Source organism: Xiphias gladius, chromosome 4 (genome assembly GCF_016859285.1).
Source record: "Xiphias gladius isolate SHS-SW01 ecotype Sanya breed wild chromosome 4, ASM1685928v1, whole genome shotgun sequence".
Classification (NCBI taxonomy): Eukaryota; Metazoa; Chordata; class Actinopteri; order Istiophoriformes; family Xiphiidae; genus Xiphias; species Xiphias gladius.
In genome coordinates this window covers 10,511,956-10,539,313 of record NC_053403.1, presented here as the reverse complement: position 1 = coordinate 10,539,313, position 27,358 = coordinate 10,511,956, and the positions used below count along the sequence as shown (strand labels likewise).

The 27,358-nt window shown below is 39.0% G+C and overlaps 1 protein-coding gene across 1 annotated transcript in view; it reads right to left on the bottom strand.

Moving 5' to 3' along the window:
- Window positions 1–27,358, bottom strand: part of otofa (otoferlin a) — a 74,989-nt gene that overhangs the window by 16,685 nt on the left and 30,946 nt on the right. Inside the window, 21 exon segments of the mRNA XM_040125045.1 lie at window positions 129–253; window positions 710–755; window positions 758–901; window positions 1,386–1,538; window positions 1,648–1,764; window positions 2,608–2,698; window positions 3,199–3,299; window positions 4,190–4,310; window positions 4,604–4,790; window positions 4,938–5,046; window positions 6,726–6,949; window positions 7,728–7,914; window positions 8,676–8,862; window positions 9,451–9,610; window positions 9,850–9,934; window positions 10,387–10,449; window positions 11,989–12,120; window positions 13,860–13,914; window positions 14,256–14,382; window positions 14,934–15,007; window positions 26,328–26,527. Of these exon segments, the coding sequence (XP_039980979.1) occupies window positions 129–253; window positions 710–755; window positions 758–901; window positions 1,386–1,538; window positions 1,648–1,764; window positions 2,608–2,698; window positions 3,199–3,299; window positions 4,190–4,310; window positions 4,604–4,790; window positions 4,938–5,046; window positions 6,726–6,949; window positions 7,728–7,914; window positions 8,676–8,862; window positions 9,451–9,610; window positions 9,850–9,934; window positions 10,387–10,449; window positions 11,989–12,120; window positions 13,860–13,914; window positions 14,256–14,382; window positions 14,934–15,007; window positions 26,328–26,527 (2,688 nt within the window).

Here is a 27,358-nt window from a genome sequence, read left to right as displayed (position 1 = left end):
TGGAGAACACACATATCAAGTCAGCTTACACATAATCGGTACAAACACTCATTCAGCTACGGTTCACTGTCACTGTTTGTCATACAAGCACACACAATTTAAACACGTACACACATTCATGTTCTTACCTCAGTAACCTGGCTGTGTGTGGAGAAGAAGACCCGAGCGAAGGGGTCTGAAAGGCCACTGCTGTCAGCAGCAAAGAGACTGCGGGCCTGGTACATGTGTGCTCTCAGCTGGAACACCTGCTTCACTGTTGGACACACGCAGGTACACACACGTACACACGCGTCACATTAACTGACAATAAACCCCCTCTGTGAGGAATCTTATATTGAAGTTAGAAAAGTGAACCCCAAAGTAAAAGCGATCAACATAATCAAACGTCTGCTTCTGACTGAGTTTGTTTGTGTTTTGCCTCTAATTGATTTTAGAGTTTAAACTTAACGTTAAATCAAAGAAAACCTAACGCAAAGCTTGGTGGTGAAAAATAATGCAAAACATTATAGTGAAGAAAAAGTAAAAGTAACGGCAAAACTTTGTACTGCAGTGCAGGAAACTTAAATGATTCATCCGCTTCAAGTTTAGAATGAGTGAATGTTAAATGTGAATGTAGTTTTTCACTTAAAGAGCTGTTGTGACTCTGGATCAGATGCCCAGATGTGTTAAAATGTCACATTTAGTCATTTCTGGCGTTTACAGTACTTACTGTTGTAGACAAGGCTGACAGGGGGGACAGAGTGAAGACCGTGCCCATTTTAGCAGCTTTAATCTCTTCGAAACCGTTAGGCAGTCCACTGAGGAAGTCCTTTCTTTGCTTGTTGAGGCCCAGCCACAGATACAACTCCAGCTTAGCCTGAACGGTCCAGCCTGCAGGACCGAACCCCTTCTTACCAGGCAGCTGTGGACACAGAACACAAGTCGACTGAATAATTATGAAGAGTTTCCTGCAATAAAGCAATCCACTGTTGGCAAAAATACTTGCTGTGGAATCACTTGCACAGAATTAAAATCATCTCTTTCGTATTATTACCACATCTCAAGCGTTAAGCAGTAGAGACAATGTTACAACAAGGACGAATCCATAGTTATTAATAATATCGCTGATTTTCAACCTTCTCTCTAGACAGCTGTCACAGATTTACAAGCCTATTCACCATAATACTTGTCAATACTCATCTTGCAACTATTGTGACTATTCACCAGTACGATCATCTCACAGTGCACTTAGCAGCAAATTCTAACTTTACCTTACATGGTTTCAGTTTTCACTAGTAAGAATAATGAGTGGTCTCTTTCAGGTGATTCAGAGTAAGCAAAGTTCCTTTTAATGTGAGAAGTGAGCAAAGGTTGAGTGAGAGAGGAGCAGCAAGAGTCGGTCATACCTTGAGGAAAACAGCTTTGACTTTACCACAGTCTTTACCAGTTTCCTCATCCACTATGGAGTACAGGATGTCTTTGGATGGAATCCGGGCATAAGCGACGCGCTTGTTGTTGCTCATCATCCAGATGAAAACATCTGGGATGCTGTGCTGAGGCTGGACAAGATAAATGCGCAGAAGCGCGTTCATTAATCCCAGTGGCTTTCCCGAGTTGTTACCTACCGTTCTGTGAGATGAGTACAGCAGCACGGACGTAAATCGGTACCTCGTCAGCGAGGAAACGAAGCTTCTGCAGGAAGTTCTGCGCCAGCTTGAGTTTGTCTCTGACTGTGTTCTTCTTCACCTGAGTCCGAATCTGCTTGGCCTGCTGGCCCATGCTGTCCTGCAGGGGGACAGATCGGCGACCATGAAGCTTACTTACGAAGGGGAACTTCACCGTACACACTTACTGTACATACTGTAAACACGTGCACACATTCAATGTGACCAGCTGCGAGTGGATTTTCTTCAAACAATGATAAATGCTTTGATTCAAAGCAACTCTTTTAAAACTGCACGGAAGTGACAGACTTTACAACACCTTGCAAATGAATGGAGTCCCTACACATCCATGACTTTTGCTACCAGTTCAGTAACACCATAAATCTTTTTTCTTTTCTGAAACAAGTTTGTGTTCTTCTGCAATACTTCTACTCCTTTTCAGTAGTTTGCACATTCCCTGATACACAGTGGCGTAGGGCAGCTACAGGCAAGTATGAAATACAGTCTCTCTTTACTTTCTCAGCGTGTACACTTACTTCTCATGCATCACTTATGCATATACCTGTTCAACACAATGCATATTATTCACATCATAACCACTAAATCACTGCTCACAGAGCTGTTTTTTTCTGACAGAGCACTTCAACACTTCCTGTTGCATTTCCTTTTGAAGCAAATTAAAAGTCAACTTGCAACAGAATACAAACATGAATCAGAGGGGACGTGAGTTGTGAGGATGAGGTAGCATTGAAAATGTATTGCAGGGAATTATTCAAGGGAGTGATAAAGTATTTCAGAAGTTCCTCGCGTGGCCTTTACAGGGACTCCATACTTTTTAGTCACTAAGGCGCTGAGATTAGTGAGTGAACAGCAGCAGAATTGATTGCATTCATCCCAGCTTCATCTTCTCCTCTATCACTCACAGCACTTCCTTTCTTCTCCATTTGAGATAAATAAATCATACCATCTCTCTCATGCAGGACTTGAGCCGTTCTCGATCCAATTTGGTTCTGCCTGCCAGGTTCACATCCTTGTTAGCCAGAGTCACAAACCGACTGGAAATGAGAAAAATATACAGAACAGGAAACACAAATGTGGCTTGACTCTATGTACAAATAAATTCTGTATTTTGCCTTATGTTATTCTTCTGTAATCTAAAAAATGCCGTGGAGACTTCCATTATACACACAAGCAGGGAACAACTCAGAGTTCCACAAAAAACCAAAAGCACATAGAGAAACCAATGAAGACACTGCCGCCTTCTTTCACTGCAACAACCATAATGACTGTTTTTTAGAGATGATTAAGTGCTGAGATTTGCTCTCTTCAGTGGCTTCTGGGGGGTTGATGAAGACTACAGAGGGCAGCTAGCAATCCTTTTATTGTTTTTTTCTTTGGAAGCATTCAATACACTTTCAGCTGTTTTACAGCTGAAAGAAACTTACAGCTTTTCTCTCAGTATGAGGAGAAATTCTCTGCATCAGTACTGACCGCTGAGGCCCAATGCCAGTTTTGATACAAGACAGAGACAAATGAATACTGTTATGCAGCTTGCCTGCAGCCAACGCTGAGCTCCTCCAGCACTCCCCTGAGTCTGCGCTCTGGAAAGGCCTTCTCTGTCTTAATGACCTCCTGAACGTCATTCAAACCCTCCTCCTGTAGGGACACAAAAACGCTGGAACTTAGCACAAAGCAAGTTGTTAGCACAAGCTGTTAGATTTTAAATCCAAAACATCTTTTACAGAAGCCAGATACCTGCTATCTGCACATACCAGTGGTGGAATGTAACTAAGTATATTTACTCAAGTATTGTACTTAAGCACAATTATAAGGTTTACTTGAGTATTTCAGCTTTATGCTACTTTATACTTCGACTCCACTACATTTCAGAGACAACTTTAGTTACTAGCTACTTTGCAAACTCAGGTTTTACACACACAACGTTATGAGTTTATAGAATATGGTGCATTGTTATAGGTCAAACTACCCAACACAACATGAATGTGTCAATATAATAATAACATTACAATAATATTCAATGATTTATTACATGGTTATAAAACACTGAAGAGCACCCTCCTGATGCATAATGACGATGATGATGATGATATTTTAACGTCTGATATTTTAATTTCTTTTTGATGTTAATGCTTAGCTAATTTTACTGAATGCAGGATTTTTACATTGAAGAGAGAGTATTTTACATTGAAGCATTGCTATTTTAACTTAAGTGAAGAATCAGTATAGTTCTTCAAGCACAAGCACATTCTAGTGTCTACTATAGCATACTTACAGTAAATCAAGAGACACACATTTCATCCACCAGTCCTTGTGACACGACAGTAATGTACTGTAATTGTAATAATGTAGGTTCTACCATGTCTGACTTATTTTTATTATTATTCTTGTCCAAATGTTATATTTTTATTTTACTATAATGTGTTATAATGTGTTATAACTTTTTTTTATTGTTGCTACAGCACATCAGACTTTTAACCCATCCAGCCACCTCAAACGTCCACGCTGAGAAAAGGGTGCATACTGACCAGCTTGTCAGCAATCTTATCCATCATATTGGAATTGTAGAGTCGTCTTCTTTGGTCCTGCCACCAGCTCTTGATGTACACACATGGTTTCTTTTCAAAGTAGGGAAGATGGAAGTAATTCCTGCAAAGTAAAAACAAAATTGCTTGGACCACAGTCTGAGACCCTAAATTGTTACTCACTAAACTGCAGTTTAGGACTGGACTGCAACACGACAGTATTTTCTTAAAACAGCTAATTATTGCCAGCAATCTGCTCCTCGCCGTTGTTAATTGTACTATTTCTGATAACTGTAAAGCACTTAACAGTCAGTTCAAAAGGGCTAGTCTTGGTTTTTATCATACTGAAAATAAATAGTCAACACTTTAGGTTTCTAAGCACCCTTAATCTTGCCCTTGCGACCCCTGACCCCTGACCTGTCAGTGATGACAGGCTTCATGAGCGGAGTTGAGGAGACCGAGACCAGGTCCCCGTCCTCGTCCGCCTCGTCCTCACTGGAGTTCTGGATGAGCTCGCTCTCCTCCTCTTCATTCTCCCCATCCTTCTTCTTCTTCTTCGCTGATGAGGGCTTGCTTATACCATCTATCTGGTTGCCATAGTTACCTGTTACACGGCAGAGCGTTCCAGGTTAAGGTGTGTGCGTGGTTGCAGTAGCCACTGATTTTTGTACACTGTCACATTTCTCTGTTTTACTGTAAACTTGTAGAGTGGAGGTAGGTATTAACAGGATGTGGGAAAAGTTTTATTTACCTATCGTGATTTCAAAACTTATGGTTTTATCACCGATCTTCCTGTCGATCATGGTGGCCTCCAGGAAGGAACCAAAGAGGAAGAACTCCTCTATTTTCCCTGTGGCGCTCTGATGGAGTGAGGAGATGGGCAGTAAAGAAAAACGGAACATTTTATCGGTGCAAAGTGATTTCATTTTATTGTCTGTGTCTGTGGAACAGTTGCTGCAGGAGCTCCTTTTTATAATTCACTATACACATAAAACCCACCTTTATCTTCTGTTAATTACTGAGCCACTTAGTTTATACATTAAATTCTTAAGTGCACTAATTTCTACTATTTAATTCATTCATGTGGTCGTTATTAAAACATAAAATATTAATCAAATTGCTTCCACGGCAGCCAATGGAGCTTGGTCCTAAATCCAGTACACCTGGTGGCTGGACTCGATTTGAATGACACACCAGTATACTTGAGCTGACGTACTGGCCCAAACCTGGCACAGATGCTGCATACGTTGTCCACACGGAAATGTCCATACAGTTCGGAATGGTCCCCAAATTGTCACAGTGATGGGAGATGTTCAGTGATTTATGATTTAAAAGGTAGTTCCAATTAACTGCACATCCCTACGCACTCAAGGGGGGCACATAAATAAAAATACAAGCCTTAGTTGCAGCCGAGTCACTCTGCTTTCTGATATAATCAATAAAGTGAACCCAAATCTTAACAAATTTACAGCATGAGTCAGATGAGGAGCACCTAATCTCCTTCAAATAAAGAAATGAAACCATATCATTGAGCCATTTCTTAAACAAAGAGGGGAGGTAGATTTCCATTCTCTCAGAATAACCATATAAATTATTATACTAAGTAAATGAAATATTTCCTCCCATTTCCTCCCATTTCCTCTGGGCATGCCCGAACTTTAGGGCATGCCCACAGGAAATGGGTCAAACAAATAGCTGAAACCAAAGGGAAGATTTTATTAAGTCTGGTCTTTGAAAAATGAATGCAATGCATGACCTTAATCTGTACTATCTGAAGTCTGGCATTAATGGAAGCGTCTTTGATCGTGGCACTGATTCTTGGCCCAAACCAGGATTAGTCTCTCCAAAAACCAGGACATATTTGATTACCCACAGCTCGCACTCTTAAAGTCTCGACTGACAATTTTTTTTTCTCTCTTCCACCTCTGAAGTCAGTTATTAATATCCTTTCCTGTTCTTACAAATAAGGATGACAAATACACTTCTCGACAGAATGATCCAAAACCACTGGCACATACATTTTACTTTGTGAGACAAAAATTAGTGAAACCAACCTCAAGTGTAATATTTAGAGGGGAGATAAAATGAGCCAATTTACAACATTTCTTTGACTGGTATTATTTTCTCAAATTGGTCCATCTTTAAAAAAAAAAAACAAAAAAAAAAAACAAAGGTACCTTGCGACTGTCAAGTGTCTCCCCTGATCCCAGGGGAGTCATTTACACCCTACCAGCCAAGAGGTCGAATATCTGGCCAGCTTGCCCTGGAGCACCACATCTGATGTTTCTAATTTCCCTGGTGAGCAGTTAACTACACGTGTGCCAATACAATGGCAGTGCTGGTTTGCAGCATCACACTGTTTATTGTAGGGTCAGGAGGTCAGTGTTCTCATGGGTCACAGGTCAAGATAACAGCTTTTCTTTGACTTTGCAATGAGTAATTCCATCACATAAAATCACCTCAAACAGATACACAAGGAAACAAAAACAAAATAAATTACACAAAAACCCACTTAGCTGTTTTAGCAGTCAGGTCTCACCTCTGAGATGTTGGAGACAGTCTCAACCTGAACGTCAGCGGAGCTGATGATCTCAGGCGAAGTGGTGTCCAGGATCTCCACAGCGATAGAGAGCAGGAGACGGGCTCTGAAGGACACACCTTCTCCAAGTCCCTCATTCAGGTCCTGGTGCTCGTCCATGAGAGTGTACTGACGAGTGGAGCCGTACATGTTGACCCAGGCTGGGCCCAGGGTGGGCAGGAATCCTGGAGATGGTCAATTGAAAAGAAATGTCAGTAGGAGATGGCATGGTAATCTAAAAAAAATCCTGTTTCTTTTTCAATATTTCACTATTGTTTTTAAAATTTTATTTAAGTCTTTTGGCTGAACTTTTGACTCTTACTCTCAGCCCTTACTGCCGTGCTGTTGTTTCAATGCATTTTGCAGTGATCACTTGTAAATCCAACATCGTGGGCATTTCTGTGACTGTGTTTTCTTTGCATTGTAAGCTAGTAATGGTTGAATTTCTGTAGGTTTTATTGAAAAATGATGGAATTCGCTGGCCATGCTCACCTCTTTTTCTATAGATTATATAGAAAAAAACCACCAACTGCTACTAAAGTAAAAGTATGACTTCCGATGTGTGAGGATTTTTCACCTGGAAACACTAATTAAAGACTGAAATGAATAAACTTTTGTGACTTTGCTTTAAGTTGAACTGTTTAACACATAACACTATAACCATGTTTGATGATGTCTCATTATGTGGCTCACTTGCAAACTTCCTCTCAGTGTATCATGTAGTTTGGTTTAATATGTGCTAATGAGTGTATTGATTGGAAGACAATTTGAATGTCACCCATAAAATTCATACAGCCACTAGCAGAGGGTCAGGTCGTGTGGCTCGATTCACAATCTAGCTCTGCCAATTACTCCATACAGTAAAATATTAACTAGTTAAGTCTGACTAATTAATGTACCTGGCAGCTAATCAATGCTAATAAAACAAACTGCTCGCATACTGCCCTGTGTGTTTTGACCCACCTTTATCACCATCATTTGATATCTTGCGTAGGTCAATAAAGTGGGTTCCTATGGCAACGTCGTTGACCTTATCCGAGTCTCGTATCTGGACCTTCAGGCGTTTGCAGAGTGGAGGGAACAGTTCAGTGAAGATGACCTGCTCGTTCCAGATTGGTTCATAACTGCTCTTCTGGACTGAAGTCTTCCCCTGGAAACACATGAAGGAATAACACTGAACTCAGAGCTGGAGCTGGAAAGCAGAAATACATTTTGTGGGTGGTCAGCTACATGTTTCTAGTCTTTATCTTATAGATACTGACACTGTTGTTTTAATAATATTAACTGTAAATAAGCTACTCTACGTCATAGGCTCCATCTAACTTGCAACAATTTGGGAAATGTTTGTTCAGGATTAAATTGGAATTGCTTAAAGGATAGGTTCACAAATCTGTCCTAAAAAACAATACTCACATGCCTATATTTACACTGAAAAAGTATTTATTCACTGCAATTACTTCTTGTGCTCATACTGACCACAAAAAGAACCCTTCTTGAAGCAATTCCAATGTAAGAGATGGGGGACAAAATCCACAGTCCTTGATTTGCGTAGTAATGCATTTCAAAGTTCAGGAAAAGCAAGTCCCAGAGGATTTGAAGATCACAGCTCACCAACCTTGTGGCCTTCTCTTCTATTCACTGCTACGACAAACTCTCCTCAGATGGGAAGACTTAATGTCTTCCATTTAAAATAAACAATGGTCACTGTTACTCTACCATAATATACACTTTTTACTAGTTAAACTATTTGAGTACTTTTAGAGCTTGTAAATCCACCTACAGATATCTGCACTTAATTATTACCAAATGCACAACGTGTCCTAGGAGAGTAGTAATAAATCCCTAAGGGAGTAATAACAACTGCTAGAAACTATCAAAGCGTAGTAGAGAGCAGGATGTGGAGGGACTTACTTTCTGCCCAGCAAACTGCACTTGAACATAGGGGTCCACCAGGTCTCTGTTCTCTCCTATGAAGGCCTTTTTCACATTAGCCATGATGCTGGTGTTCATTTTAGGAAGTCCCTCAGCACGGTAGATCTTCACATAAAACCTGGCCCACTGCCTCTCTGCTGGGATGCCCTCTGGGAGCAGGAGGTTCCTGGAAGACAGACAATAGCACAACATCTCATTGGGAGACAGGACTGTGGAGTTATTGATTAGATTCAAAAGATTCAAAAGTTATGTTTAAAGTTTTGGAGAGTGGTCTTAGCAACCAGATTTCTTATTAAACAGTATTTAGCATTAACTATTCAACATAATGTATGACAGTTAAATTCAAATCACATTCTTGTTGTTTGCCGTTTTGTTTTGTTGTGTTGTTGTATTTAAATGGTGTGTGTTCTTATGTAATTATGTATCGCTTATCTTATATTGCCATTTTTGCCAGATCTGTCTTGTAAAAGAGATCATGCATCTCAAGAGACTTCCTGGTTAAATAAAGGCTACATAAAATATATATACATATACATATATATACAGTATAGATTTATTAGAGTTAAAGAAGAGTTAAAAAAGTAAATGTTTAAATGGAAGGAAATGAGCAATGAAAACCAAATGCTATGTATAATCTATAAATAAACACATATACTGTCCTATAACTTGAAAAGTCGTACATAATCTATTATACACTGCAAAAAAAGTGAACATTTTCAAAATCAATTCAATCGGATCATTAACGGGTCATTACCCTTCTACGTCGTCCTCATCGGTCTCGTTGGCCTTGTGTGGGGTTTTGATGTTGTCGCCCTTTCCGACCACAGCAATGTCACACTTTATATACCCTTTGCATCCAGCGGTGATATCATCAGGATCAGACAGGATGGCCCACTTGTGGTAGAACTGGTGTTCTGGGATAGATGTCAATCAGTTAAAACAACCAAACAAGAGTTCTTATTTAATCCATTTTCACCTTACACCAAACTAAAAAAAAACTTCATGTTCAGTGTAAAATACACAGTAGTTTCAGGGCAAATTCATTTTTGACACTGAAAATTTGAAATGAACTTAAACAAGACAAATCAAAAACTATGCACGCATGTTATTAGCAGTTATTATATTCTTAACAGAGCTACAGCTTGTAGTTTACCAGGCTGAGAGTAAACAGTCCCAACATCCATCTTGAAGGTTCCCACCAAGGTCCCACTCCGAAGAAGGTTTTTAGAGTGAATCACCTAATTTGACAGAATTAGGAATAAATTATTAACAAAGTTCAAACTGTACTAAGAGGGCTACAGGAAGATGGATGGCTATTCACTTAATATTAAACAATGGGCTTCATAATTCCCTCAACCTTTTACATTAAACATTAGCAATGAGTCCCTTAGACCATTAATTAACCTAATTAATGCAATAACCAGCAATATCTTTTTATGGCTTTACATCCCAAAGAGCAATAATATCTACTATTCTCTGCACCACAAAGTATGAAAGTGTTTTATTATTTTCAGTTATATTTTTTTTGAAGCAAAGTGCTCTAAAATCTAACCTAAAGAGTCAGAGTGAAATCTCAATTACGTAATGTTCACAATCAATGTACCAAAACATGTATCAAAGAAGCAAAAAATTTGGTAACAGTTTGCTTAACTGCACTGCAGTGTGTACTTTCAGGTTACACGTTACTTACTGAGAGCTTGATGATCTTGTCAAACATAACATCAGGAGGGACGTGGAAGTCAAAGACAAAATACTGCATGGGAAAAAAAAAGGATTTACTTTACCCATCATTAGAAAACACATTCTTCCTTTAGATTTGCTCTGGGAGTAAAATGGGTCAAAACAAGCTGTTTCTAGATATTATTCAGATATATCAAATATCAATGCAGAGGTCAACTGAGGAACTGCGGCAATGAACAGAAATCTAATCTTTTCATTCGCAGGATATCAGATGCCTTTATACTGCAGTGAGAGTTTTATTTGATGTTGTGCAGAAAAAGTCTACGCTGGGAGACCCACACAGAGAAGTGAATCTTTAAAAACACATTTTATGTGAAGACAATTATGACACAGCTCCAGCAACTCAGTTTTTCAATTCGTTAGAAGTGAATATGAGAGACTTGAAAAGAAATGGCTGATTTACCCGTCTGCATCAAAGTCTTTCCATGCCTTTGCAGCAGGTGTCTATGTATAGGTAAAGCTATATAATGCAGCTTCCGTGCACCTCTGCCACAATGTAACTCCAGGCTCTGACTAGCGGGCTAAGCTGACACCGCAAGAACTCTTACTGGTGCCACAAGATTACTTTGAACTTTCTCCTTGTACAGTACGTTTTTTTTTTTTTTTACACCTACTGTTTTACATGTGCCCCCCCCAGGTCCCCTTAATTATTATGCAGATAAATTATGTAAAGGGAAAATTAACACACAAAAAAAAGGAAATAAACCTTAGATCAGAATCTGTTTTGAAAGATGCTCAATATTAAAGGATTAGGAGCGAAAATCAGGAAATCCCTACTTTGGACTGGGCCAATCAATCTGTTGAAATCAAATCCTACCTCTGCTGTTCAGGTAGATTTCAGGAGCTGCCACGAACTATCTAGTTATGAATGTTACGTTTAGTTTTTAAAGTCAGTAAATCAGTATTACATTAGCCCATCAAAGAGAACAATGACGTCATCCATCCTGCATTTCTACTGTGTGCATGTCAGGGTTACATTTCTCCAGAAATCTGCAGATGAGACAGGAAGAAGGTACTGCCTGATTTCTGCATGATGAGAAACATCTCTTGCCACTTAATGTGCCACTGGCATGAGATACATTTACTGTATGATCCCAATTGTTAGCACCCTTCAACTGGCCGAACTGGTCGGTTGGTTGATAATTCTCTGTGGGGGACCCTTTTCACGTACAAGTAGTCATATGACACATTGTTATTATAGCCACTCAAATATGCAATCAAATGTGTGATTTTAGCTACCTATTAATTTACAAAATAAAGTATTGCACTATTTTACAGAGTCTTATTAACGATGCATTCACCTTTCAGATTTTGAGGACTGTTGTATGTAAAGTACAATGAATTTTATGTGCCATGGAACATGTGTTTTTATCTCTGCAGTTGTGATGAATCCAATCTTTTCTCATTATTCATTAATGCAAAAATATATGAAGAATATGAGGGACAAAGAGAGGCTAACATTCAGTGGAACAAAGGAAGTTAGTTTATGTTACATAAAAATGTGTCCATTGCCTTCTTGCAATGTGAGTTTTTAAAGCTTAAAAAGTCTCACCTCATTGTAGTACGGGCAGTTGGTGGACTCCTTCATAGATGTGTACTTCTTGTCATCTCCAATCTCCACACACACCACAGGGTCCATGTTGAGGCCTATCAGCTGCCGAGCCTCGATCACAGTGATGCTGATCTGATGGGAGATACTTACACATTACTGTACATCTGACTCTGAAAGCTAAAACAAGCCGACTTTCCTCCAACAGTGAGTCAACCAGCAGCCATACTATCATCATTAGTCATGCAACTATACAGTAATTACCCTGAGAACAATTGAGGCAAACAATCCAAATCGATCTTTCACATGCTGATTCAAGTCATTGAGGGCTTTTTCTAGATTTTACTATTTTAGTCTGTGATTTGACTTTAAATCTGTGAAAGGTTTGAGGATTCCAGCAATATCCCTCTGGTTTAATTAGTCTTTGGATAATGAAGAGGAACAGAGGGAAACAAAAAAGAGAGAATAAGTGAGAAAGGATGAGTCTGCAACTCACAATAACACCAAGACTTCAATATGGTGTATAAATGTATTCATGTATTGACGTTAAATAGGCCATGGAAATGGGCTAACACTGGAGGAGAGTTGCACTTGGTCTAGAATTATTCTTTCACTTCTTTTCACTGGTGTTGTGGTTAATAAATTCAGTGTGGTAGTCACAGCAGGCAAACAGCCTTGATTATAAAGAAAGCAAAGATACATATTCCTGGATATATATATAAATGTCAGACACATAGTTGGACACACAACCCTGCAGTAAAACGACAAAAATGCCATTCTTACACTTTGGTTTTTGCACAGATTAAACAAACAAGCTATAACGTGTTAATTAGTGAGAGCTTTAGAGGTGCTGATAGGCAGACTTTTTTTTAACTTTGGACAGAGCAATGCTACATGTTTCCTCCTGTTTTCAGTGTTTGCGCTACGCTAACCGGCTGCTGACTGTAGTCGTATATTGATGGAAAACAATGAAGAGTGGTATCAATCTTCTCATGTAACTCCCCGCAAGAAAGTGAACACGTGTATTTTCACAAAATGTCTGCTGATGGAGCTGGAGCCAGGAGACAATTAGCTTAATTTAGCATAAAGACTGAAAGCAGGTGGAAAGGAGGTAGCTTGTCTCCTTTCAAAGTTCAAAAATCCATATACTGGCACTTCTACAGCTTTCAAATGAACATACTGTATCCCGTTAGCTTAATCCGTATACAAATGTGAAAATGACCATGTGTGGTTTTAGGAGAGTTACTGTATGTGATGTATTTATTAGCAAGCAACAGTTTATCCATCTGCAAGGCACTTCTGTGCAGTGTCTCCGCTGATCGCCAAGAAATAGTTACAGTGAGGTAACGACATCCTACATGTTATTTATCGAGTTTTCAGGTGCTGGGATTTTTTCAAACTTTAAAAAGAGCCAGGCTATCTGTTTCCACCTGCTTCCAGTATTTACAATGAGCTAAGCTAATCGCCTCAAGGCTCCAGCTTAGGGCTTAACGCACAGAATTGTGCAAGAGAATGTCTTCTCCCGGCAAGAAGAAGAATAAACGCACTACTCAAAACCCAAAGGATGCTTCTATCCTGCAATACTTTAAAGCATAATTTGCTCTTACATGGAGGCTACACTTCAGTTTCTTCCTTTTCCTTATATTATGACATCATAATCACACACAAATCATCACATCAAAAATATACATACATACACATGGTCACAGTATAATATTACAATTAAAATAAGATACATACTGATACCCACACCCACACCCATATCCATCAACCTGCACACACTTGTATGTGGCAATATACAGGTACAAAGGCATACAAGTGCTTATGCAATCGCAGACAAAAACCCAGAAAAACACGTCCACACACACACACACCTGATAATCCACTGGTCGGCCAGAGCTCGGTTCCATCTTGATATCTGGCTTTGACCTGAAGAAATACGACACAATCAGTGATTTTTCTACAGTGAATGAATGGATTACAGGAAAAACTGAGTGAGAATGGGCAGTGGCTATATTTTAGGTTTGAATCTTAAATTGTGAATATTCTCATTTTTCCATCTTCTCACTAGGAGAAGATAATCCTAAATATAGGAGCATATATATAGTATTAAATGGTAGCACTGTGCAGTCTGCTTCGATTTATTCAGAGGTATCAGCAGTTTGACTTGTATAACACTGACAGAAGCCATTAAGTCTCTGTGGCTATTAGAATGCTTTCCTCTACCATGTCTGAGCACATGTGTGTTAGTGTATGAAGAAATATCATACCTCTTATTTGACACATTGGTGGTGACGGCGGTGACAGAGGCCAGAGAGATGGCATCTGGGTCCAGTGCTCCAGCAAGACGCATCGCCTTCCTGTCCAGGTCCTCCATGTCCAGGACTGCTGGCTCATCTGGACAACAGAAATTAAGTTATTCAACTATTAAAACTAACACTTGGTGGATATCTTAAAGGATTCAAGTACTTTTTATATTCTATGCATACTAATTCCACCACTTCTAAGGCTGTACATGAATAAATAACAGGGTAGTTCCCCACCAGAGTTTTGTTCCTGTCAGTGTGATGAAGACTTGAAACATTAGACATTCATTCCCATGAAGCATTAGAGCTTGATGTCGACAAACAAAACTTACAGATAATAAAGTTAATTATTAGCACGTTTATGGAAAATCCAAACAGCTAAAAAGGTTTTGAGAATTTATTTTGGTGTCCACATTTTCTGGGCACAGTGGAGACTAAAATCCAGCCAATGGCCCCGGGTAGGAGAGGCCATTTTTGTCCGCTGCTTGTTTATATGATCAATAAAAACTTGAGAAATAGGTTTCAACATGTATTACCCTCTAGATAACTTTCAAGATTTAAATATGAATTGGGAACTCACAAAAATTAAAGTTAAATAATTAATTTTAGGTCAAACTGGTCTTGTGTTGTTTGTTATTTTACCTCCTTTCTTGTGATCGTCTTTAGAGCACTTGATCTTGCCGAGCTTCATTGCTGAGAAAACTCCCCTCCCTGCTCTAGTGGAGGAAAAACAGACAGCAAATGGGAAGAGAGAAAAAGGGGAACTGATGTTATGAATATGAACTTGTGTCTGATTCACTGTTGATCCACCCACAGATCAACCAACTCCACGTGTCTCATTAAATTCACTCTCCGTACTCTCAGTAAGCTCAGACCCTCCAAAAAGAGTGATTAAACTCATCCCCTATGTTCAAGTGCAGTTTGCTGAACTTCACTTCAGTGAAAACCCAGCTGCCCACTTTTGGACATAACCAAAAATGCAACTCAAAACCATATATAACGTCCATATATCATGGACATCTTTGTAACCTGGCTAGACGTTTAATTCCAGTGGATTTAATCCCCCCATCACCACCACCACCAATTCTCCAAAAGTATCCAATGTCTCCACATTGATATTATCTGGATCACATTTCACCACAACAACAAAGAGCTTGTGATGTCAGCAGCGTTACGACAAATGAGTGGCCTTAATAATTAAAAATGAGTATGACCGTCCAATTTGCAACGGATATGGATACATGTCCGGAAATTAATGCATAGGGGAGGTTTTCCTTTTGTTTCCTACAGCATTCAGAGTCGAGTGTATCAGAGCTCACTTTCTGGCCTGATCTTTCCCCCGTTATTCAACCTTCAGCTTCATTTCATGGAATATGGAGAACTGGAGAGTTTAACAGAAATATATGTCAACATCTCATTTGATAGGTCCATGGTAGAGTGCCAAGTGTGATTATAGAGTAAAAGCCTTGGGCCCAGAGAATAGCAATAAAAGGCCTTAAAGACTAAGGAATCACTCATCGAAATAAAGGTGAAAAGCTTTTCCAAGGCCAGTCACAATTAAAGATTCGCTCCTTGGATTCTAAAGCCTCGATCATGTCTGTAAAACACAGTTTGACCAGTATATTTACAACTGATGGACAGGTTTATAAAACTGACATGCATGAAAATTTTTGAAGAACACCTTGGAAAATATCTTTAAATGCAACGTCTGTTAATTTTAGTGCTGTAAAGGTTAGTTGATCAATTGATTATTCAATTGATAGAAAGTTAATTGTAAACAGTTTTAATAACATAATAATTTAGGTAGTTTATCAAGCAAAAAAGACAAATGGTTGCACATTACAGCTAAGAAACAACGAGGCTTTGTTGCTTTTTCAGTTTTAAATGTTTGTAAATTGAATATTTTTGAGTTTGGATCTGAATTTGAAACATCACCTTGGACTCGAAGAAACTGCGATGGGCATTTTCAGTATTTCCTGAAATTTTATAGACTACATAATAACTGAAAAATAATGAATCAATACTGACAACAATTGTGAGTTGCACCCCTATTTACTGTAATTGCTAATTCAGATGTTCCGTAATCCAACCCATCTCCTTGTCTCCTTATAATGTAATAACAAGGTACCAAAAGAAACCTGCACGCACACAATGTATAAAGGAGTTTTTCATACATACCACATGAAAGACCGAACTGATCCTTCTCAACTCCACAGAGAGATCAGATCACCATAAATCTGCCCCTACCTTCTTCCTATTTTGAACTATATTTCCACATTCTTCCCCTGTCAGGTGAAGATACAGACCAACCAGGCAGATCACAGTTGGAAAGATGAGTGGATGATGCAGATGATAGGAGGAGAGGGAGAGAGAAAGAGGTGGAGGTACACGGGAGAGGAGGAGGAAGTGGACGAGGATGGAGTGGGTGGGGCTCTATACACCACTGCCAAAGAAAATGAGAGTCCAAACAATTCCAACAACTCTTTTAGAGTTCAAAACAAACTGATACGCACTTCATGTAATGTTGTACTTTTATATCTTTATATTACAAAGAGGAAATGTTAATATATTACATTGGTGCAGCCACACAAAACACACATTTGAACTTGTACTACTATACTAGTGAGGACATTGTACGATGTACATTCCTTGGAGGATTACTTTAACTTTTACATCAACACTACCCTAACCTACGGGTAATTATGATCTTGACCTTAAAACAAGGCGTTAATCCTAAAATAAATGTTTAACCTTGTGGGGGCTATGTTTTTGAACTCCCACAGTTTGCCCACTGGTGCTCACAGCACATCTGGGTCAATTTAGACAGGTCAAGCAAAAGTTCGACTTGTCATAAAGCTGACGAATCCAAGGTGCGAGGCTGAATCAACAAACAATCTGCAGCTCTGTTTTGAGATACAGTCCCTTCCAAAATGACCCACATTGCCTTTAGGAAAATGATTCACAGGGATGTTTTCTGATCCGCCACCTCTATAGATAAAAGTCTCGTTAAGTTTGGGTAACTAAAACTATTTGGTTATGGAAACAGTCTGTTCATGGTTAAAGGAAACCAACATTGACTGAGAATGGATTCATAGGGAGTCATATGTGTCAAAGAGAGACATTTTGCAGCCACCTCTCCTTCTTAAAGGTTTTGTGGCACTTGTGGCACAACAATATCACGCAACTTCTGCCTTTGCTTCTGAAAAAGATTTGCCACAAGTGGTCCAGGTTACTTGTCAGGAAAACATATGGGCAATGCTGTGGTTATTGTAATGAGGACAGTCTACATATATTAGAAGCATATATCAGTATATCAGCAGTTGTAGGTAGAAGGCCATTAAGCTATAGCAGGTGAAGAGAGGGATCTACTGCAGGTCTGCCATTGGTGAAGAGTAAATCCTCCATGCACATGTAGGGATTTTTAACCAAAAAAAGAGAATAAAGTCACTGGAAAATTCTAGAAAACAAACAAAATGAGATACAAAATATTTAAATTACTTGTCTCTCACTCCTTTCGATCTCTTTTCCTTTCCATGGCTGAGCTGATTTTAAGATGAAAACAAGGACAAAAACAATTGCTTCAAACAGGAGGCCATGTCTGAGTTTAAAATTAGATGAACCTTGAAAGTTTTCAATTTTTTAACAAGCCATCCTTCTGAGCTGATTTAGTGATGAAACCTTCAATGCCAGTAAGAAGGCAAAGAAATTTCAGATGTGGTTACCTATTAGAGTAACGGAAATGTGCAAACTCACACTGTACTAAGGAAGTTCGCAGGTAAAACATACAAAATGTCAAACCTTTCAAGAAAATAGAGAGAAGGAGAGATTTGTTGAGAATTCAAGACGATGGTTTACCTATTCTTTTCTCTCTTCTTCTTTTGCTTTGATCTGAAATAAAGACAGTGATTATCATCTGTTACTTAAACGGTAACGTCTAAGAACTGCGCATCAACCGAACAAATAAACAAACACCTTGAATGACAAGTACAGATCATTCAAGCTTTGTAGATAAAGAAATACAAAGCTCATTATTGTATGCAAAGCACAGCTATTGCATATCTAAAAAGCACAGAACTTGGGCAACATATGCACGTGAACTTCAGGGAGAAAATGAACTGTACTTTATGTTTGGGGGGGATTGTGAGAAAGTCAATACTAGATGACAGCATGAATAAATTGCCTCTTTACATGTGTAAACTGCAGCAAAGATGAATGATCTAACTGAAGCAGAATTATTCGCAAGGTTTTTCGCTGGTACCTGGCAGCTTGATTTCCATCTACTCCATAAAACAGGGTTTTCAAACTGTGCATAAAACATTTTCCTGAAAGTCCTGAATTCATCTTTAATGCACATCTCAAGCAGTGGGATAAGGAGCAGGGGGCGAGTGGGTAAATTGCAGGTAACTCCATCTGGCTTTGAACTTGCTGCAGATAGACGGCCAAACAGGAACATGTGTGTACGAGTAAAGAAATGGTGGGTATGCAGTATTACAGTATTAGAGGTTACTGACCTGTCACTCTCAACCAATCTAGCCATTATATGGTAGGCATGAGACTCTGAGGCTTGGGAGTAGGTACGTCATGTGACCAACCGCAACGGGCAGTCTGCATCGCACTCGCTGAGTGATGGCAGAGCTAGTGACTCCGATGCCCTGTGTTTGTTTCTGCCAATCTCGCCACAAAATTGAATAGCTGATCTAAGAAATTAAGGAAACAACTCAGTGCCAATAATGTGAACATCTACAATGACAAAAGTTCCAACGATGAGGGTGACTCGATTTGCATTCACAAGCTTTATGTAGATGTGCACCAAGGTGATAGTAACCCCAAGCTGATGTAAGTTCTGTCACGTTGTTCTGCTTCATGCTGCTCAGATATCATTTCTTGTTCAGCATATAAGCAATTGTTATGGTCCAGTGATTATAAGAGAGTCATGTTATGTTCTGTCAGGGAGATTTAGTCTCTGTGTTTATCAGATTTTAGAGTAATCACCTCTTATTCCAAGATTGTTACCCCACTGCCAGCACTGAAGTCACAGCATTCAGCATTTGGCTTAATTTAGCTAATTATTTTGTTTTAAGTATTTGGAGCAGATCGTTAACAAGCAAAACCAACATTCAAACAAACGGTGTATAGCTCCTATTAAATCAGCTGATTCAGTTTTATGAGTGTCTCACCAGCTTGGAGATATTGTTGTTGTCTGAAATTTGTAATTTCTCCATCCCAGAATAACATGTCAAAGTTTATTCAGACTGACTTGTAATTGCAGTCTAAACAATATGACAGCATAATACAACTTTGTAGGTAAACTGTTAATGTATTGTTGGGCTATTTAATAGGCATTTCACTCTTTTTCACTTTTACTCCTGTGGAGTCTTTGTATATGCTTCCTAGATTAACTGCTATGTTGTACTTCCTATCAGGATTAAATGTTGATCTTTCACTGGTGATACTTTTTTTTTTTTTAGGGACAACATAACACACCTGTTCTCTCTCTCTCACAGACACATGGACTGGATTTCGGTGCTTCCAGGATCCCCTGGACTGGAGCCAGACAAAGATCGGTTCTACCTGATAGCACAGTTGGGGAATGAAAACTCTCACTAAACCAAGAACTTTCTTACCTGAATCCACATTTGATGTTCTGCAGTCCTCTCTCTCTCTCTCTCTCTTTCTCAAAATAATTGATCTCTGTCTTTGACTGACTTCTTCCTCTGCTCTGGGCATCAAGTAATGTTTTTCTCACTTTCCACTTTGACTGTCGTGAGACCTCTACTTTAACTAACAACAGCTGATAAAACAGAACATCAATATTATTTATCCCTGTGATATTGGCATCTCTTCTGAAGTGCTTTTGTGTAGCCACATTCATTTGTCTACAAAGAAGTTAACTGAATCGGTAACTGATATTCTTTTCCTGTGATCTTGCGAGAACTTTACCCTCATTAGTGTCACATAATAAGAATCTTATGCAAGTTTAATGGCCTGAAACCCAAAAAGTGCTTTGAGCCCTCATGGCCTACATACAGCAAACAGAACATTTTTAAAAAGATCTTATATTATTGTGTGTTTATTTGTGATTTCCTGTGAGTGTGCGATCATATATAGAGTAAATATACTTCCACAATATTTTACAGTGTGTTTGTGAGTATGATTGAGGCAGTAAAGGAAGACTTTTTACATAATAGAGACTGAAGAAGCAAGAAAAAAAGAGAAAAAGGATGGTAAGTACAATGAAGAGGAAGGAGTAGGAGAATGTCCATCACACCACACCCAGTATTTCAGTGAACATGCATCACTTTTAAAATTTTAATATCCACTCCAAATAGCACTCTTGCATTTTTTACTCTGCTATTGCATCAACTGGGCTAGAACCAAAAAAATCTCTAGACTCTCTGGCTTTGACTCTGCAATGTTTCTTTTTTTTTCTCGACATCCCTGATGACGTCCAAGGGATTCCAAGGACATTTCATTTTACGTAATCTTATATATAATCATCTCTAATGAAATAAAAGCAGCTCCAATAAATCCCAGGGTTTTTAAACTCTTATCTGGGACAAACACACAGGTGTGACCCGAAGTTAGGATTTACCCCCAGAGGCATGTCTTCACATCGTAATCAGGGCTTGGGACAAAAAAAAAAAAACAGCAGAGTGATACTTACAAACTTACTTAAAGTTTTCACAATTACACACCACACTATCACTCATAACTGAGAATAAGAACCACCGCAAACCACAGCAAAGCATAACAGCAGAGCTTAAAAACTGAGAGCAGTCCCTTGAGAGAATACAGCTACATGAGAAGAAACAAGAAATTTCAAAGATTCAAAAGACAACTGCTTCAATTCCAGCACCTGTCTCAGCAGAAGGAAACGAGCGGGAGAAAAGCTGATAAGTAAAAAATATAGCCTTCAGGTAATTAAAAACCAAGTACGAATGATTGAAAATGAAGAATCAAATTTTTATGATTGTATGGATAAAAAATTTAACTTTGAAGATATTCTATTTAAATTTTTATGGCACTTATCTCTGAGCTCCAAACGTAAAGGGACTCTGTGAAGCCTTATCTATGATTGCATGATGATTGCAGCGTGTAAGCAATGTCTCGATTTAGTGAGCTGAAGATTTTTCATTTGCTGACAAAAAAAAAAAAAAAAAACTGTCCCAAAATGTAATGGGTTCTCTCCTGGCCCATGCCCACATGCAAATTGGTTCAGTACTTTTTGTGTAATCCTGCTGACAAATAAACGAACAAACAGATGGGTGAAAACAGAACCTCCTTGGCGGAGGTATTCAAGGGCATCTGTGCTGAAGTAACCTGCAATCATTAGCATGTCTGGCTAACTAGCCTACCACCTACTGTAGAAACAGAGCGTTACTTCAAAGGCCAAGGACCATGTTATTAACTAACTAAGGGTTACATTAAAAAAGGCTGTTTCATGATGAGCACATCACCGTGTAGTATTTTCTCACTGTGTGGAAGCACTACGGGTGCTATCAGAGTTTAGGCTAACATTAGTGATGCAGTCCTGCTCTTTAGCCAGGATTTAGATCATCATAGCCTTTTCTTTTCTAACCTTGAAAGTGAAATACTGTTTTAAAATGCAAACAAGCGAAACATGGTAATGTTAGAATGAAATAACAATCTGATTCCACATTTTTTCTTACCAGTAATACCTGGACTATAGCTCAATGCTGCAGTACAACAATGTTGTTTCTTTAGTTCCATTTCTTTAACTGTACATGGATCTTCAACTTATGAAGATGCTAACTTTAGCCTCAGTATTTTAGCACAATGTTGTGCATGTAGTGATCAAGTGATATTCAAGATGTCTCTTACAAGTTTTTCGTTTTAAAACGAGTCAATCGAGTGGTGTTTTTAACCAACTTGTGGAGCTAATGCTAGCTTAGCTAGCCAGATACAGATGATAAAATCTGCTAGTAACAACTTTCATTTCAGGTGGCAAAATGGATGTTCACTGGGTAGAAAAGACAAGCCTGATCTTGTCTACTTTTGTGTTAAATTAAGGACAGATTTTTTTTTTTTTAATTAATAAGAATTTTGAAAGTTAAATATCCCACTGTTATCACTGTACACTGCATGTGTGCTGTGCAAGAATGGAAAGCTTGACAGTAACAGTAACTTTGGGTGTGGGGCCTAGCAAACGTCAATTACGTGATGTAGCAGTGAACCAATAAAAATAATAACAGGGTTAGTTGTCCCAAAATATCACCTGCAACAAAACTAACACCAGTGAAGGAGATGTCAATCAGGCTAGTCTGTACAACCCCACAAGTTCATGAGCAGTGTTATCAACTACTTTCAACAGAAAAAAGCCAAAGCCTGCCTGAAAAGTGGCTAGATATCACTGGACGACATCACACACTAATTTGCATAATAGTGACGTTAAAATGTAACTCCTGATCCTGAGAAAAAGTGTAATCAGGCAACATAAGTGAAAACACCTGCGTGTGTAGGGCCTTTAACAACAACAGCAGCAAATAACAGTAAAAGCACAAAAATTATAATTAAGATGAATATATCAATACTGTATATGAATGGCATGGTTTCTTCATTAGCTGACATATCTGTTATGATTGTTTCCACAGGGAGACAGTGCTGCAGTGAGCTGACCCACTGAGATGAAGATGAGTGAGATAAAAGACCACGCAACACGTGCACCATGGCGTTGTGTGATGATAACATCATCCACATGTGCCAGAGTTGTCTTTGAAAAACACAGCAGTTTACACTGACGGACAAATCAATCACACACTTGGCAAAAATTATAATAAGTAAATCAGCACTTGTTTGAGCAAATTATAATTTCAACAGAAGCTCTGCTCAAGCTGAACTGTCTCATTTGAGTGATTTGATGTTTTGCAAATCAATCATGCATATTTAATTGGTTTCAATAAACACAATTACTATTTACAGAAAAATGTTTCAGTGGGGCAATGCGGATCAATTTATGCATTGTTTCAAGAGGAAAAAAATCCTGTCTTGTTAGCCTTCTGCACCAGTGTGAAAATAGGATCATACCCCAGTGTCGAACCCCATTTCATCTCATTTTCTTCAATGTTTAATGTCCACAGATCAGATGACAACTGGAGCCTTAAATCCATTCTCTCTCTTCTTGGCACATGTGCTCCACTGCAAGCACTATCAAGCAGATCTGCTCCACTGGCAGTAAAACCACTCAGGAGGCGATTCATTTATTAGGAATAACGAAACCCCTGCAAAGCCGCCTCATTGTTGTGCTGCAGATAGCACAAAATGCTTTATGGGCTCTGCCATAAATCACCCTGCAGGCCCGGATATCATGTGGAGGGAGGCAGAGGAGAGGTGTGGCAGTGTGAAGGTCAAGTTCGACTGCACTTTCACTCAATTGAGGGGGCGAGGAGGAACCAATATGCCCCAGCAAGTCACCTGAACTCTCCTGCAGTCCTTTTGTACAGTTACAATGAAATTTGATGCCAACTGAAAACTGAAAAACTCTAAGCAGCATAAGGTACATGACCATTAGGCTGCAGGTGATACAGCAGAAAAAGACAGCAGTGGGCGGAGCTCCGTGTACCAAGCAGACACAGTTCTTCTGTTTGTTATTCCACTCTGCGTTCGTGTGTAAACTCAGAACAATAGTTGTAAATTAATGGAGGAGCTTGAGTTTGTATGTCTCTCAAGACTTCCAGCAGCTGATGAGAACCCTTTAGAAGTTCTGGGATTATCATAATTAATGCCTGGGGGGGAGGCACATAATTCTTCATCAAATGTATCACACTCAGAGAAAAAATATTATTAAGGTGACGTTGCTGTGAAATATTACATTTCCATGAAAGAGGAGGTAAAACAGACACACAAAAACCACACCAAACTCACTTAAAAGCAAACAGATGGCTGTGGAAAATATACCTTGAGGCTGAACTGTTAACGACATTCTCCTCCTCTTTCTCCTCCTCCTCATCTTCCCTGGAAGGTTAAGAAAGTCATCCCAGGTTATCATCTACTGTACATTCACGCTCCATTACCGGAAGATGTACAATTGGCACTGGCCGGAGGCGTCAGAATTCAGGACATCTTTACAAAGTTTAATTCTGAAAACCTCTCAACCAGAGATAAACTGAGCAGCTGGTAATTCAAGATATAAAAGGTTATGATGAGAGGTTGTAAGGCTATTTAAAATCTTTTCACAATCCCATCGGTCTGGCCAATGCCGACTTGAGGCGGATTAGAGCTGGATTTGTTGACTAGGTTGGAAGTTACTGGTATTTTCTCAGCAACTCATTTGCGTCTTTACCCAAGACAAAAGCCCGATGGCAGGCCTTACAGAGTCTGACTGACAGCTCTTTGCTACTACGGGAACTAGAGGACAGGTGCCCTCATTATGCAGCAAGGACGGAGGCTTATCACCCGAGGAAAGGTGAGGAAATGTAAATTAAAATGCCAGAAATATAGCATAATTAATAATCTTACATACCTGTACTGTATGCTCAATATGAGAGTTAGCTACATGACTTTGGTGATTACTTTCACCCCACTTTTATTGAGCGCTTTTACAGTATTTCTCCACAGCAATACTTTCTTTTTTCTTCGTCGACCAAATCCAAACACTCTATCTGTTATATAACACCCGTGGGATGCTCTAAAACTTAGATTAGTCAACTTCTCTTGTTCCCCCAGGCTGCTTCGAGTCTCCTATCGGCAGACGCTGGACGGTTTTTAATTTAATGCTGTAAAACGGTGCAACACACAATTTTCACACAAAATTCACACACACTTGCCCATTCAACATGCGGTATAATGATGGAATTAGGGCTCTGGTCGTGCAGATAACCTCAGAGGAAATCGATACCACCCACAGATTATTTCACGTACTATTCAGCAAAAACATGGCAAGCAAACCACAGGGAAAGACCAAGCACCAGTGCAAAGAGGACGAGAGCAGCCTGCAGGGCAGACGGTCTTACAGTGTTTCCTGCTAAATCTATATAACTTTGTACAGCCTTGGATTACTTGTCTGTTTTTATGAAATACCATATCCACTACACGCTAAACTGTATAAATCACACCATGCAACGTTAGCCTTTTTTTTCTTCCTTTTTTCATTTAAAAGTTGAGAAAGTTCAAGTGAAAAGCAAGGTGTCCATGAAATCTGATAAAATAAATAAAATAAAAATGATCTTTTTTTTTTTTAACCTCGTGTGCGCTAGTGGGAAAGTTCTTTAGAAAAGTTTCTACAGTATCAGTCCCTACAAGGTTGTCTCATCAAACATCACGACATTCATCATGAAACTGACAATGAGAATGTTGATATCAGCTAGGCTCAAACATATCTACATGTTCATTTCTTTGCACTCAAGTTGAATCCAACTCTAATGCGCCAAATTCAATTCTGTCTTATGAGATAATTATGAGAACAGATCGAACTTTTTTTTTTCAAATATCAAACATCTAAAGTAAATTTTATATCTAACGCTTGCTGTTTTCTACAAAACTCAAGTTTCATTAAATCTTTAAGCACAAATATTGACCATGGCCACTTTCAAATCATACACTGAAATGTTTCCAATATGCTGTGTGCTCTGCACCATAACGATCACATTTGCAGAGCCAATCACAGACAAATGATTCGCAAAACAATAGTATCTGCTCGTAACTGTGCTTTTCTGGGCATCACATTGGTGTCTGGCAAGTAGGTTAATTGGTGGATGTGCCCATTGTCATTAGGATTCCTGTGCATTCCCCTCCATAATAATGACAGATGTTGCATCAGGTGGACAGCATGAGGCCTCATCAATGTATGAATGTTGGATCCATCTGCCAACCTCAAACCATTCAAGTTATTTTCTCAACCATGTGTGCCTCAGTAGTTACTATTAATGAGCTCTTAAAAACTGAAGTACACAATTAAAACAACACGTTTGTTGTTTGCTATTGTAGAGATCAATTTAATATTCAGTGGCAAATCAACAGCATTTCACAGCCCGATTCACTGTGTTGTAATCATGTTATCATTGAGACAGTTTGACTCACTTTCTGAAGGTGGGTATGGATCCCTGCAGCGATCGTCCAGGGGACATTCCTGAACCGTGGCTTTGTCCAGATAGCAGGCTGTCAGTTTCAAAGGCAAACATCCCGTCACGGTCATCAGGGACTTCCAGGAACTCCCCGTCGCTCCACATTCCCACCGTGCCATCCATCGGCTGGTATCTGATTTCTATGGTAACGCTGGTCTTAAAATGGAGGGAAAGTTGATGAAAAATTAGCTTAAATTATCAGCAGACAACATACCTTCACTTCCATAGATGTCACAGTGCAGTTATTTAACTTCAAAGCATTTGGAGGAAAGATTATTATCTTAAGATATCCAAACATTTTAATAATAATAATAATGATAAAAGTTGACTAATTTATCCACCTTCACCTGTTGAGCAGATCTGTTCATTTCTGCCCTCAGCTGTATTGATGTGTCTGTTAACCCTGTACCAAAATTAAGGCAACTTTATGACATGTCTAATCTAGAAACTCCTACAGTGCCAAAATCTAATTAATTGTAATTTGTTTGCTGTAATTTGTATTTTCCTTTAAACTGATTCTTCCATTTTAGTAGCAATAGTAGTCATTTTTGGCCCATTGTGTTTTTTGCTTGATATCTGGTTATGTTTTATACATTATCCTCTTATCTTAGATTCGCTAGCAGCCTGTTAAAATGCCCCAACAACTATTTGATGACTATATGATGCCCAGAAAATGAACAATTCTGACTCTGGTGATTGGCTGATTTTCCCTCTAGTGCCACAATGACACTGACCTTGTGGTTCTTAGTGAACTGTCTGCATTAGATGGATTTCTGTGAAATTTGGCATATACATTCATGTTCCCCTCAGGATAAATTGTAATAACTCTGATGATCCCTTAACTTTTTATGGAGCGCCATTTTCAGGTTAAAATTTTAATATGTCCAAAAATGTGGTTTGCTGATTTTATCTCTTCGTTTTGTTTCTCATTTTCTGTTATGTTAAGAACATTGTAACTGTAATTTTGAGAAGGAATATATAGGAATA